Here is a 15004-nt window from a genome sequence, read left to right on the forward strand (position 1 = left end):
TATGGGGTGATAACAGCGTAGTGTGACGCATCTCGTCGGTAGTGCGAATCTCGGTGACCATAAAAGATACGAGGCCGGTTAAATTGGGTGCGAGAATAGGCCGTTTCGAAATTCGGGAAATTCCGGTGATTTTCCAGATAAGACCTGTTCTCAACCCTTAAATTGGGAACGCAGCTCTCTGCGTCTCGTTAAACTGTCCACTGACCTTAAAAAGTCCCCTTTTCTGATTTTTATCTCTTATGGTGTGTGATGATCTTCCTTCGCAACGCATTGATATCACTGGGCGAAAATTTGTAAATAAAGGCTTTCACACCTCCTCACAAACAATAATTCAATGGGGGGTAGGTCCGGCGAACGTGCCGGCCAAAGCACGTCTCAACTATTTATTATTTTCAAGGGATCTTAACTTTTTAGTCAAAATCTGTAAAGTTTCCGCTTAATTCCCGTGTAGTATACGAAGACATTTTCTAGATTTGGAAAATGCACCGGAGTTGGGTAAATTCAGATGGTGCCGAGATTAAACTTGTTTAACCCTTGAAACATCAGCACCCGCAAAACATTTTTGGGTCGTGTACACGGGCGAGACGTCTGAAACAAAATGTATTTAAGGATAATACAGTAATCGTCCCCACGCATGCAGATGTGGAACTTGAGAATAAGACGGCTTAAGGAGGAAATGGAGTAAATAAATAAAATTTTAACCGTGAAAGGGACTTTACTCGGCTTCTGCTTCAAGCGTCAACTGCAGCGCTTCCCATTAAAGCGGAAAACACCCAGTAGTACGTCTGGTTTTATTACGAATTACTATTAAGGAGTCGTCATTGGGTGCGAGATTTTTGATGGGGTTCCCGGAAGTTTTGCGCTGTTCTCTACTCGGTTACTCTCAATTTCACTAGTTAAACAGGGATTTCAGTTTGCGACATTAATGGAAGACGATTGAAAGCGGAAAGTATATTTTGTGTTTACCAGCTTTCACAAACGCTGAAAATCCTCCTCGGCGAACCCTACACTCGAAAACCACTTAGCTAATATACTTACTTAAGAGTCTTAATGGAGAAAAGGTAATATCGATGTTTGCTTTAAAGGATTAACGTAACTGAAAATAAATATAAACGAGAGCTTAAAATGATATTTTCGGGATTATAAAATCCACCGACATAAATCCCGATTACTCAAGTCGTTTTAGACTAGTTTTTCCCCGTTCCTGGGACGCCCTGTGTGCCCTCGAGCATCCGCAAACATCCCTGCGTTTCTGGTCGACTGATTATTATGATGCACCCCAGTAACTTTGTATAAAGAAAGTTAGTGAAAATGAAATTTTTTCGAGTTAAAGGCTTGGCAATGAGGAAAATGCGATAGACGCGGGGCCCCAGAGCTCTGGAAAGTACTGGAAAGGACCTGCCTCCAGGTCCAGAAACTAACGATGTGGAATAGCACTTTTTCCTCTGGACTCGCTGTTGAAAAATTTCACTTTCGGCGAGGGGTGGTTCGCTGTCTTCTCTATTTTCCTAGATCCTCGTTTTCCGCTCTTATCGCAAACACCCTTGCAAATTGCATTTTTATAAATAGCTACAAGTGGGTCCAGTACTTCGTACTTCATCCATCTGCGTTTCTTTTCCAGGCAGCTCCTGCCTCATCTTTACGACGTAAGCTCTTCTAATTGTAGCTTATTAAGGGATGTAAATTTAACATAAAGTGAGACTTAATTCCCGCGGCAGATACACTCTACGCAGCCAATTAGTGTCGGTCTGAGCGCCACGTGTCTAGCTATAGCTCCTAGCTAAAAGCAGCACTAATAATGTCCTATTGATCTTTTATCGCTTTCAGCACAGAAAACTTTTATTTATGTCCCATAAAACGTTGTCTGAGTGACTCCATAAATTGCGAAAGTACTTTTAATCTATGAAAAGCAGGCGGCAATGAAGACGGCACTTAAATTTTCGTTTTCCGAGTGGTCCGGCGGAATCAATACGAGCTAATTCCTTGAGAGCCGTATTGTAAAAGAAAAAAGGGATATTCCTGAGAGGGACTTTCCTCCTAAAGTAATTTCGGGATTCTTGCATGAAGTAAAACAAACAAGTCAGCTCCTTTGATTTTTCTCGTAGATCCCGGCATATGTCCCCCGAATCCGTTCCAATAAGCTGATGTGATTTCGGATCTAAAGAGAAGTAAAATGGCACGACATTAAACATGGACCACTCGGGACATAAATGAAATATTAACTGTGGACCCTCTTGAGATTGTCCCTGCATGTGCCTGCAGTTTCCATTTTTCACGGATAATAACTTTTGTATGCTCCGTTTGGACTCTCGACCGTAAATGATAAAAATTCCAATCACATGTGGTCCAAACTTTGTCCATTCGCGATTCAGAAAGTCCATTTGCATCTTAATTAAGCCCCGACATGACTACCTGCAACTATTGTTTAGAAGTTAAGGAAGTCATTAAAGGATTTATTAATGACCGGGGCTTGTCCTTTGTAGATTCAGCTGAAAAGCAGCGTTTAATGTGCAGTTGAATCGAAACGCGAATGGCATATTATTGCGTCATATGGACTAATGATTTGAGACGTCCGTTGGTGTAGTTTTATGGGTAATGTGGTGGAAAATGGGGAGATGGATGCGAAACTTAAATTTAGCGATAATCCAGAAAGAGGAGAAATATTACGGCTTTAGGGTAAAGCCGTTTTGATGGGATCCGTAACAAATATAGATTTAGCTTACTTCAGTTTGATGGCTAAGCCCGTAGGACCCGTAGGAAATTAAATGTCGAAAAACTCGAAGCTTTCAGATACGCACTTATCCACAAATTTCCAGATGTTTTATTTCAGCACGACGTATATTCGACAAGACGATTTTAAAATTCGCATCTTCCGCTTTGCGATTATTTAAGGAAAACCGTGCAGGTGCGGACCCTCTGGAAAAAAAAACATGATCAAGATTGAAAAAAGCGAAAATCTAGATCAACCGGTCCGGATGCGAAAATGCTTCGACTTTTAAAACTGATTTAAAAATGATTTAATTGAACTCCGATACAGGAGACCACACTTGGGTGGAGCCACAAGAAAGTTACTAAACTCACTTTTCATCTTTAATTTCTTGCTGACTAGGAATTTTGGTTCTTTTCATCTTCGTAACTTCCTCCGTCTATTTAATTTATTTTTATCTCTTCGCTCTACGTTCCGAAACGTTTTAGAACAACTGGACTTTTTTATATGCCCTGAACTGTCCTCAAAGTCTTTTAGAGCCCCGAGTCAATTTACGTTGGTAATAGCGCTTCCTCTTGGTTTCATAAGAAAATTGCACGGCTTACGCGTCACATTGTAAATAAAAGGCCATTTACTCTCGGATTTTACATCATTTCAATAAAGGCATGTCTGTAGATAAATTTTGAATTTTAACGGAAGCAAAATCTGTGATCACATTTTAGCAAAACGTTAACGGGGCTTCTTTTGGGTTTGACGAAAGAAATGTCAACTACTGCAGGTAATCGAGGACTGGTCAAGGCAGCTTATTGACCATCAATTCATCGCAGTTGCAGCTCGAGATCATCAAGTTTTATCGTGTGAAATCGGCATAGGTGGTTTGCATTGCGAAAGCACAATCGTCTGGTGGCTTCTTATACGCGGCCCCTCCTGAACGCGTTCCCTAGTCCTACTCCACTGTGCCACTCCACTTTACTTCCTCCTTCTTAACCACCACTCGATCGTCCATTTCATGGATCGGCGTTCTGGTCGGTTTCCATTTGTATGGAACAGTATTTTTCCGACGCTGCAATTTCCGTCTGGACACACCTGGTGAGTATACGTCGATTTGCGAATCTTGTCGATACGCTAACAAGTCGCGGTTACTGCTGTTTCCCAAGCAAATGAAGTTTCTTTCTTTGAAGTTTTGAAGAACTTCCATAAAAACGGCAGTAAAAAATGACAAAAAAAATTGTCTTAATCTTCTGCATTGCCTTCGGAAAAAAATACGTCGAAAAAAACAAGCCAAAGCTCCTTTAAACCCTCATTCCACCTTCTTAAACCCGCCAGGCAGATACAAGCTCAGAAATCTCATTTAATTCCCTTCGAAACAAACCTTGCTAATCCCTTAACATCAGACTGAACACCCAAATAATAGAAGCTTTCCCGTAAATTGACCACCGGTGACCGTTTAAAATAAACGACCTGAAAACACCATACATCCTAATTAGTTCCCTAAATGACATTTCCCTGGGTGGAGCTGATTTTCCCTGAATTAACCTGCAGGAAAGCAAAACTACCCAAATTAAAGTTAGTTAATTTTGCGTATAATTGCATCGAATTAAGTTTAAAAACCGAATGTTTCCTTTGCAACACTGAATTAGTGTTGCGTCGAAACTTTGCTCTAGCAGGAAAAAGCACCTTCGTTTTATGAAGGTAAAAGCTTTTCAAAGCTCAGGAGGGGATGACTGGGAAATAAGCTTCAGTTTAAGCAGCACCGGGAAATTATACAGCCGAAAATCATGTAGTTCAATAACTTCTGAACTCATAGTTAGGCCCCATTTTAATGGCCAAGGGCTGCAAATTGAATAGCCAATAAATATTAAATTACATCCACACAAGCGAGAATATTAAAGGAAGTAATTACAACATGTAGCAACCTATCAGGAAAACAATCAACATTAAAAACAAATCCTGAAATTTAGGGCAGGCCCGGGACTCATTAACCGTGTTTCAGCTTTAACCAGGAATTTTATATATTTCATTTTAATTAAATGGAGGCTACCTCCGACTGAAATGTGTACTGGGACCTGACATAAATGAATCTTCCATTAACTAATAGCAATGAATTAGTGCTTTGCTCGTGAGAGCCCAAAAAGTCAAAGATAATTTGCTAATTAATTTACTTTTAGCAGTCTGAAAAAGTTGGCATCTTTTCATTTACACAGCTCTTCCATGGAAAAGGTAGTTAATAAAAATGTGCAACTCTTTGATGTGCAAGTTTAGTTCGCTGTTTTCATCAGAGATTGTAGGAAAAGACGCTGGAAAATCATTATTTGTACAAAAAAAAGAATTTAATTTCACCTCAATATTCCTCCAACTGCAAAAGTCTTGTAAATTTGAAATTGCTGAAAAGCCTACTGAAACACTTTTTGCCCAATGAACTAAATTTCCATACGTCACTTCCATTCGGCATAGTTTTATCGCTTGAATTTATATTAAATTCTACGAAAACTTTTCTCTAAAAGCTTACTTCCGGATTAATTTTCCTTTATTGCTGTGCACAGAATAATAATAGATAAATAGAGTAACTGAATAGAATTTAGATTGGGAAAGTTCCGTTAGAACCGGGATTGCGCTTTAAATTCTTGAAGACATTTTAAGGTTTGGTTTGTGTACGAGGAACAGAAGCGTAAGAAATTTTCCGAGTTCCCGAAAAAATGTTTACGCATTTTATTAGAAGAATTATGTTATCGGAAAAAGTGAGAAAATGTTAAAAAGTCCTCCCCTCGCAACCTGAATGTTTTGGTCCTATAAGATGCAGAATTCTTGACCGCTTCGTTGGTAGCTGACCGGCTTAATACGGGAGGACCACTCTGAGTTTTGCAGTCTCAGAGAAACTGTTTGTGATGGTAACCTTCACTATTGCACTTAACTTTATTGATTGTAATATAATGACAGGTATAATTTGTGAGTCACCATCTGGGCTGCGATGCGTGATCTTCGTGTTCAAGTCTCAAACCTAACTAACTGTCCTTTCAAAGTCCATTCACGTCGTTCCTTGACGAAAAACTAACAAAGGGTTGTAAATATTCCCAGAGTAATAGATTAGAACCTCAGGGTATCGCCTAGACTAAACCTGAACAAAATTGATTATACTACGACTGGCTAACTAAATACATTCCAGAATTCTTAAATTATCCTTAACTAAATCGTGTTTGAATAGATCGATTGTCCTCAGATATTAATTTCAGGGATATTTGTATAATTCTTAACACTGAATGCATCACCTCAATAAGACGAGAAAGAAATTCGAATATCGAATAAAGACATCAGAAAGCGAAGAGAATGCCCACAATTTTGAGTAACTCGAATTAAAGAAAACGCGCCGTAGAAATTTCCTCCCTAATTCGAAACCAACTTAGGCGGGAAATTAGTCTTGATTTCTGAATTTTCCTAAATTTCGAATCAACCTTTAAAAAAAATGTTTGAGACGGAAAATCTCGAATTTTTAGTAATCCCGGAGAAACCTGAAAAAAGACAATTTATCCAATTCATAGTAGAGAAAAAACTTCGGAAGAAACATAATTTAATGTTTTTTTTTCTCTAATTTGATTCAACAAATGTGTAAAAATTATCTGGGAATCTGCGATGTGGAAAAAATCATGATTAAAACGCCCCCCTCTCCCAACCCCCGAGGGCAAAGGAATGAATATTTCCTCACTTTGGTGAACGAAAACTAATTCAATTACTCAGTTAACGTGTCAATGGTCCATTAACCATGCAAACTACAACAAATTGCTATAAAATTTCAATATTTCTCAGCTATTTGGAACTAAATTACTGCACCATGAACGCTCTCTGCTTCGAAATGTGTCTTAAATTCTCCAATTATGGGAGTATAGAATTAAATTCTATCTTAAACAACACTCTAGTCAATACGAAGTCAATTTCCCGGAATCGGCTTAACACCTATTTAGTTACAAGAAATCAGTCGGGAGCATTCAACTTTGGAATTAATGTTTAACATGACATTTCAGCTGGTCCTGAATGCAACAGTTTTACTAGTCAATTAAGTTTTACCTTCAGTTCGTCATGATCGAAGAATCAAAATAGTCCAGGATAGATCTCAAGTAACGAATTAGTGAGAGAATTGATTCGTTTCTGCACTAGAGCAGAAAAGTGTACCTTTCTACCTTAGTTTTACGTGCAGAAAAGCATTAACACTTGTACCAGCTCATAAACGGAAAAACTGATTTACAAATTTCTTTCAGAATATGTGCCGCACGATGACCCCAGACCAAACCTAACCCAACAGTTGAAGCTACCTAACACCATAATGTTTCTGGACCCGGACTTCTTCAACTCCTCCGACTATCTGATGGACACCGACGACAATGGCTCGTCAGTGAACTCGACGATTATAAGACCATGGGAATATTACCAGAACGAGACCATGGGACCACCCTACCTCAACATAACCCGTGAGATGCCCATCTCCTACGCGGTTCCGTTATACGGATACCTGATGCCCATACTTCTGGTGATTACCATGGTGGCCAACACTCTCATAGTGGTGGTGCTTTCGAGGAGACACATGCGGACTCCCACCAATGTAGTGCTTATGGCTATGGCCCTTTGTGACTTATTGACTCTGTTGATACCTGCGCCATGGCTGATCTACATGTACACCTTTGGGAATCACTATAAACCCTTGAACCCGGTGTCATTGTGCCATACTTGGAGCCTCATGCACGAGGTAAGGCCTGGAAATAGAATAGAGAAATCTACTACTGTATAGTCAGTTGGGAAGTGCCGACTTAGATTACAGGCTATTTAATTTTTCATCGTGATTTCGTCAAAGAAAGTAAATAGCCTTGAGGAAGACCGTAATAAAGGTCGAAACGTCGGTAAATTACCAACTCTGAGACAGTTATAATTTTCTGCTATATGCAATGCGATGTTACTGCATAATTTGACAAGGGCGTGAAATTTCACATATAAAAAATAAAAAAGAATCAGTATATTATATAACGAGTACGAGTGCGTGCTACTCACGAAGGTGACCAATGAGCACGAGCCGCAGGCGAGTGCACTTTTAAAGGGATTTTGTATGTTTACAATCAGGGGCGGTCTGGGCAGGGTGCACAGGTGGTGGTAACTACCAGAAAGTGATTATGGGACAAACAGTTTTTTTCTTCTACTAAAAAACTTAGGTTGGCGTCATCTTCAGGTACATTTTAATTTAAAAACATGATCGCATGGATCTTGGGTATACGCGTGAGAGGGGGCCAAAGGGTAATTCTGACGCGGAAAATCTGTACCTTAAAACTTATTTAAGCAATTATTTTTCATGTAGTTGCTATGGGATTTTCTTAGACAACTTTTGACTTTCAAGGAATGTTTAGAGACTTCTACGATTTCCGCGCTCCTCCCGATTCCGTTGAGAAAGTTTTGTTAGTGTTTCTTAAGGACGTGTTGAATTATATATATTATATGGATGAGCATCTACCGAGCTTCATCCAAGAAAAATCAGATTTTGCAGCTGACAAACAAACAATTCAAAATATTGTAGCAATATTGAACACGCAACCAAGTACTTACAAAGCCAAGCTCGTCGAGTAAAATAAACTTATTAAAGGTTCACGGGTCATTTGGTGTTATATAATACTTTTTTCGCTGCTGTGCACATGGAGTTTCAGTGAGTGCAAGCGAAAGGTAATTAGGCGATTGATAAGTGCGAGAGAGACAAGTACCTTTTCCCCTTCCATTGTTCACGATCGACTAGCTATGTTGACTCGCAAACCGTACGAGTTAATCCGAGGAGGGACGTAGTTCTACGCGATTTTGGCGGATGCAAACTACGGGTATACGTTCCGTTTCATGAAATTTTTGAGATTAAAAACCGCAGCCACGAGAAAATTTGTCTTTTCGAAAACAGAGATTTATGTAAGATAATCAAATCGACCACCTCTTTGTGCTGAACAATACTCGAGAGGATCATAGAATTTCCTACGAACATGATTTAGCATGTTCGGGGTAATGGTTCGTCCCCGGATTAAGGGGCACTGCTTGCGAGTCAACCTATCTAGCCGATCGTGAACAATGGAAGGGAAAACGGTAGCTTGTCTCTCTCGCACTTATCAATCGCCTAATTACCTTTCGCTTGCACTCACTGAAACTCCATGTGCATAGAAGCGAAAATGGTATCGTATAGGCTTTCTATTGTGCCCGACTATTTATGAAGAGTTCTTCTTAAGGGAAAATTATTGATATACAGGGCGAGTCGGGAGGATCGTGCCAAACTTCAGGAGCGTGTTGTACATGAAAAATAAATGTAAAAAAACTCAAATGTTGTTATCCGATTTTCGTTTGTTTACAAGTTACAGCGTGAATAAATTTTTTTAACTAGGATTCTGTTTACTGTAAACGTACCTGGACGTTGGATTGGTCGTGGTGGCCCTATTAGTTGGCCTCCAAGGTCTCCAGATCTCACACCACTAGACTATTGTTTGAGGGGTTGGTTTAAAATTGAAGTGTACAGAGTGAAAGTGGACACTCAAGATGCACTAATTCAACGCATTAGAAATGCTGCAGCTGCCATTAAAGAAAGACATGAAACAATCAGGAGCGCAACGAATGCTCTTCATAGACGAAGCCGAAAATGTTTAGAAGTTAATGGCGATATTTTTGAACATTTACTATGATATCCAAACGTTAATTTATGGAATTTCTTATGAAATTTATAAATTTTTTAAATTTTATGTTTTAATTTTATTTACGCTATAACTTGTAAACAAACGAAAATCGGATAACGACATTTGAGTTTTTTTACATTTATTTTTCATGTACAACACGCTCCTGAAGTTTGGCACGATCCTCCCGACTCGCCCTGTGTAAAAAAAATTAAATAAAAAAACGAAATATTAAGTGCCTTCGGCCAAGGAAAAAACCGAAGCTTTTTGACAAAGCCCCCGTCAAATGTTCCATTTTTGGGGTCATCGAGAGCTCTTGTGACTTTCGTTCTCCCAACTGAGATTTTGTTGGACGCCATGACGGCAGTCCCGCCTGTTTATTATTCTTAATTTTTTATCGATGTTTTTTAAATAAAACGTTCCTTCCCCGTTCCGGCCCTGGTCTCGTCCACTCGAAGAATTGCGTATGGGCAAAACAGAAATTCCTTTTTTTGAGGCTCCTATGTACCGACATTTAATGATGACGAATATAAAGCTCTTTCTCACAAAATGACCCTTTATCCATTGTGACACTGGAGCGACACAGGATTTTATACTCGAAAAATGAACAATTGTCGCGCCACTACTCTTTTAACATGACACATTCCAAAGTTGTCCATTGCAAATAAGCCTTCCAATTTTATCGGAATTTTATTGCTTCTGAAAAGATTGCGTATCAATTTTTAAGTGCTCGGAAACTCTGCCAATAATATTCCTCAAAGAAACGGCATCCCCTCATTTCTTCAATCCCCACGGAAGTAAATAACTGTCTTACATATCTATGTAAAATACCAATATACGAGTATCAAATAAGTATGTCTTATAGGAAATTTGAAGCGTAAGGAAGTAAATTCGAACCTGCGAATGCGAGGGAAGTTTCCTAATGCGAATCTGGAATTATAGGATTACGAGAAAATGCGAATGTGTCTGGATCGGGGGAAGATGAAATTGACTACGGTAGTGATGGAATTTATAATGAGGAAAAATAGCCGTATATTTAACTACAAACTACAAAGTCACAACGAACAGTTTGCTCTGGGAGTTTCAAAGGACTTTTTACTTTTAGAAAAATGTAACACCATCAAGAATTTCCATGACAAGAGCAATTTTATTTACGATCTCCTTGAGACACCGACTTCTCTATTTGCATTTTACTTTAAAATCTATGAAACGTTAAATATGGTTCTCATTTTATCTCTCGACATTAAACTAAGCTTGCTAAAAACTTCCATTTTCGTGTTTTCGTTTTACTAGGAGCATTTGCTGAAACGTGAATATTTAGTTAGTGATTTCCTGTCGGAAACGAGATGTTTTCGAGAGAGAAATTGTGGAAAATTGCACGAGATTTATTAAGGAAGTACCTGCTTAATTTAAATTAACTGAATAATAAAAACAAACGATATGTTCTGCTTCATTACTTTTAAATGCTCAGAGCGCAAGGCGTACAACTTTCGGATGCGGCTACGCCACAGTGCGGAGACACCAAGTGAAGCTGGAGTCCCATGAATCATCCCGAAAATTCGCCTGCGTTTGATATGCCTAAACGATAAAAATAACGCAAACGTAAAGATCATGGGCTGTGCCTGAACAATTAAAAAGTTAAAAAAAAATCAAAAAGTCTAATTTTGGCCAACATCAGCACATGCGCTGATAGATTCAAAAGCGCAGGTTAAAAGAAGAAGTGAATACAAAGACGAAAAAAGCAAACACAGAACTGACAAAAGAGTTACAATTATGTTTAGACTTACTTAGAGCAATCTCGAAAGTGTTCGTAAATTTTATAAGAAAAGTAAATTTGTAAGTAAATCTGTTCGCGGTTATTCCATCTATTGTTTGCTTCCACAATTTTCTTCCACGGAAACGCTAAAAATTCTAACTGCGCCACCTTTACTTCCATCATAAATTTAGTAATTGGTTTCGGTCCATTCTTTTCAGTGATTGATCTTTGCCAGATTATCAACTAAAGTTGTGCAAATAAAAAGCCAATTTTTAACGTAAATCCCATTGATCATGTTCCTATGCTTTCATGCTTGCCAACAGAGCTAAAAACCCAATTTTGTTGTGAACTTCGAGCGCCCAGCGAAGGTAAATATGGATATTGAACTCGATGGAATCACTGACGGTTTGTAATCCATCGGATGTTTCCATTACCTGATAGGTCACGTCCAGTTTTCAATTTTAATGTCTGTAGCCAACCAAACTAATAATTTTATCATTTTAAGCAAGGAATTCAAACTCAAATTGGACACTCTCTCGCAGGAACCATACGTTTGGTACACAAATATTGTTTTTCAAAAGTCGACAACATGGCTATAAGAGAGGCAACAGGGCGGCAACGGAGGCACCATATTCCCGGAATGATACAATTGCATTTCTGGGAAAATGTGGCAGAATGGAAGAATGTGTATTAATGGAAAAATGGAAAAAGTTCTTTCAAAGACAAACTTTCGAGCCCCAAAAAAGCATTTTTCCCGCAAGCGCATTTTCCTTGCTGAAAAATTTATACGAGCTTTCAAAAACCATTCGACCAGTTTTTTAATTTATATTTCATATTATTTTTTAAACTTTATATTGATTTGTTTTACATTTTATAGCGTTTCGTATTCTGCCACGTTTTTTTTTTTAAATCAAATTATGATTTTATTATAGAAGGCGTTATGCGGCGTTTCTATCGTACGACACATCTGAATAATGACCAGCTGTTAGAAACTCCGATAATGATCAGAAATTCTATTATTCTTCCTCATCAAACAATTACATCCACGAATGTAAAACAATTCCCTCGCAGAAATATTTACTTTAAAGCCCCCTAAGTCTTTTTTAATTGCTCCCATGGCACGCTAATAGCTTTACCCTGAATCCATTTTTGTAAACAATTGTTCACAAAAATTATTTACTTAAATGTTTAATAATTAACAATAAATTATTAAATAATCGATTGCACCATTTATCAAACTGGAGTATTATTAATTGCAGAGAGGCTTTATGTCCTCGTAGTTCTAGATTACAATCAAGACGTGTTGAAGTCAAAGCTACTAAGAAGCTCTGGCGGTTCGAAGTTAAACGTTGAACGTTGGCTCTAAGTACATAAGTTGTTTACTGTTCAGCGATTAGACTCTGAACTCTAGAAAATTGTTGTTGGCTCTCGTGTTTGTCGTCTAGCTCTATAGCAAACCAGAAATGGAATTACCCACGTATACATAAAAGGAAAATAGGATAAAAGCATCATGTTTATTCATTTTCTAAATGTGTAAGTTGCCTGGGCAAGTTGGAAGTGCCGTCGCGAAGGAATGCTATAAATATGGGCCACGTTCGAAGCAGTCAGCGCAAAAGTAAAGAAGTCATTCCCACACGTGAAGTAACGGATTTTTCCAAGACTACGGTAATTAACATTAAAAATGGTGATTGCTCACAAAATCCGTCGGAACTGCAGGTTTTTCGGTCGTCTTTGAAAAGGGAGAAAAAATTCTGAATGTCCGTTTCATCTAAAATGTTTGACGGACTCGCATTTTGGAAAAACCCCTAAGGCCGTGCCGGATAAGGAAAAGTGACAAACAATTCCTGCGTCTTTAGAATAGCGCTTAAAGGCATTTTGGAATATTTTGCCGTGTCTTTTCAGCGCTATGTAACGTAAGAAAAATCAAAGATAAAAGTACGGGTGTAGGACATGTTCCCTCATCTTGTATGACATAGGAGAGATATTTGTTTGTCGCATTGGAAAATGGTTTTAAAACATTCGCATTTAACCTGAACGTAAAAATACGACATTTCTAAACCAGTTCATTATCAGTGTATAATGCAAAATTCATACACTGACTTTCCAAAGAAACCGCAACACCAAGAAGAACACATCGTACCCGTTTGGAATTCTGGCATTACGTTGGGTCGGGCAATAGATAAAAACGATCAAAATATCAAAAGAAAATTATTGTGAATAAGTGAAAAAATTTAATATAATAATAATTTAATAATGGGTGGTATCTCCTCTTAAATTAATACATTCCTGTAAGCGACGTGGCGTGCTTAAAATTAAATTGTCAATATCTTCCTGTGGTATTGTATCCCAGGCAATCTGCACCTGCTCGCGAAGTTCATCTATGGTCTCTGGAGGGCGAGCTAAACGTTGAAGTCTCCTACCCACTATATCCCATACATGCTCTATTGGGGACGAATCTGGAGACCGAGCTGGCCAAGGCAAAGTATCCAAATTTTCAGCTTCCAAATACCTCAAAGTATCGTTGGCTACATGTGGTCGCGCATTATCCTGTTGAAATGTGCTTCCAGGATGGTCGTGCATGTATGGTACAAGAACCGGTTCTAAGACACTATTAATGTACCTCTGAGCATTTAATCTATCATAAATGAAAACAAGAGGAGACCGACTACCATACTGGATGACACCCCAAACCATGACACCTGGTGTTAAACTAGAATGACGCCTTTCCAAAAAGTCCAAATTTAATCGCTCTCCTCTGCGCTTTCTAACACGTAACCGTCCATCAGATCGCCATAAACAAAATCGACTCTCATCACTGAACACAATTCTTCTCCACTCATCCACCCATTGCACTCTCAGACGACACCACTCCAGTCGGGCCACCCTGTGTTTTCGTGATAATGGAAGCCGAGGCATAGGACGATATGAATTTAGTCCAAAACTTCGAATTCTGCGATACATCGTACTAAGGGAGACCCTTCGATTTAGGGTGGCTACCCAGTCCGCACCAAGAGACGGAATTGTTTCAAACGGGGTGCCTGTCGCTGAACGACGAAGTCGCAGGTCTTCGCGTCGGTTCGTCATTCTTGGACGGCCACTACCACGATGATGATTTACTGACCCTTCGCTGGATCAATCTTCTCCAAGCTCTTAGCACTGTTGATGCGTTTCGATCCAATCTACGTGCAATTTCGCGGAAAGGTAAACCTGCCTCATGTACACCAACAATTCTTCCCCTTTCGAAGGGAGTTAACTGCCCATAAACTGCATTTTGGCGTACACGAGGCATTTTGCACTACCACACATCCAATATGGTACTAACAATAATACCTTTATCGCTATCCGCCTGTAAAAAAATTTACAAAAAGAACGATCGTCACAGATGAAAAAGTAAAGAAAAACTTCATATCGCATTAAAATACGAACTTGAAATTTTTATCATTTTTTTCTCTTTACAAGTCTAAAATCATACCAAAATTTCAAATACATACAATGCGTTCTTCTTGGTGTTTTTGAAAGTCAGTGTAGAATTGAGACGGTTATAGGAAAGAAATTTGAATATGTCGGAGATTTGCTAGTTCTTAAGTTTAGAAATGTAAAATTTGAGTTAGTAATAAGGTTGAAGAGCTGGCTGGCAGGTTTATCGTGGAGATAAAGCACTGTCGAACGAGGTCACTATCACCGACGCAATTAAGGGCCATGTGTGAAGTTTCGGTCCGTGGGAAAACCAGGACGAACAGGTACCATTCCCTTGAGCCGAGAGGACCACGGGGAATGGGAACTGTGAAGAAGGCAGTAATTAAAAAGAAGGGCAAGGTAGCGGTCGAGTAGTAGTGAATTCTTTAGCCTTGCCTTGCCATCATCATACAA

General features: G+C 38.9%; 1 protein-coding gene across 4 annotated transcripts in view; it reads left to right on the forward strand.

Annotated features, from left to right (window-relative positions):
- Window positions 1–15004, forward strand: part of SPR (Sex peptide receptor) — an 86817-nt gene that overhangs the window by 44439 nt on the left and 27374 nt on the right. For all 4 annotated transcript variants that reach the window (XM_066292181.1, XM_066292183.1, XM_066292182.1 and 1 more), the window contains exon 2: window positions 6958–7442. In XM_066292181.1, the coding sequence (XP_066148278.1) occupies window positions 7023–7442 (420 nt within the window). In that variant the 5' untranslated portion in view covers window positions 6958–7022. The remainder of the gene's footprint in view (window positions 1–6957; window positions 7443–15004) is intronic.

This window comes from Euwallacea fornicatus, chromosome 17 (genome assembly GCF_040115645.1).
Source record: "Euwallacea fornicatus isolate EFF26 chromosome 17, ASM4011564v1, whole genome shotgun sequence".
NCBI lineage: Eukaryota > Metazoa > Arthropoda > Insecta > Coleoptera > Curculionidae > Euwallacea > Euwallacea fornicatus.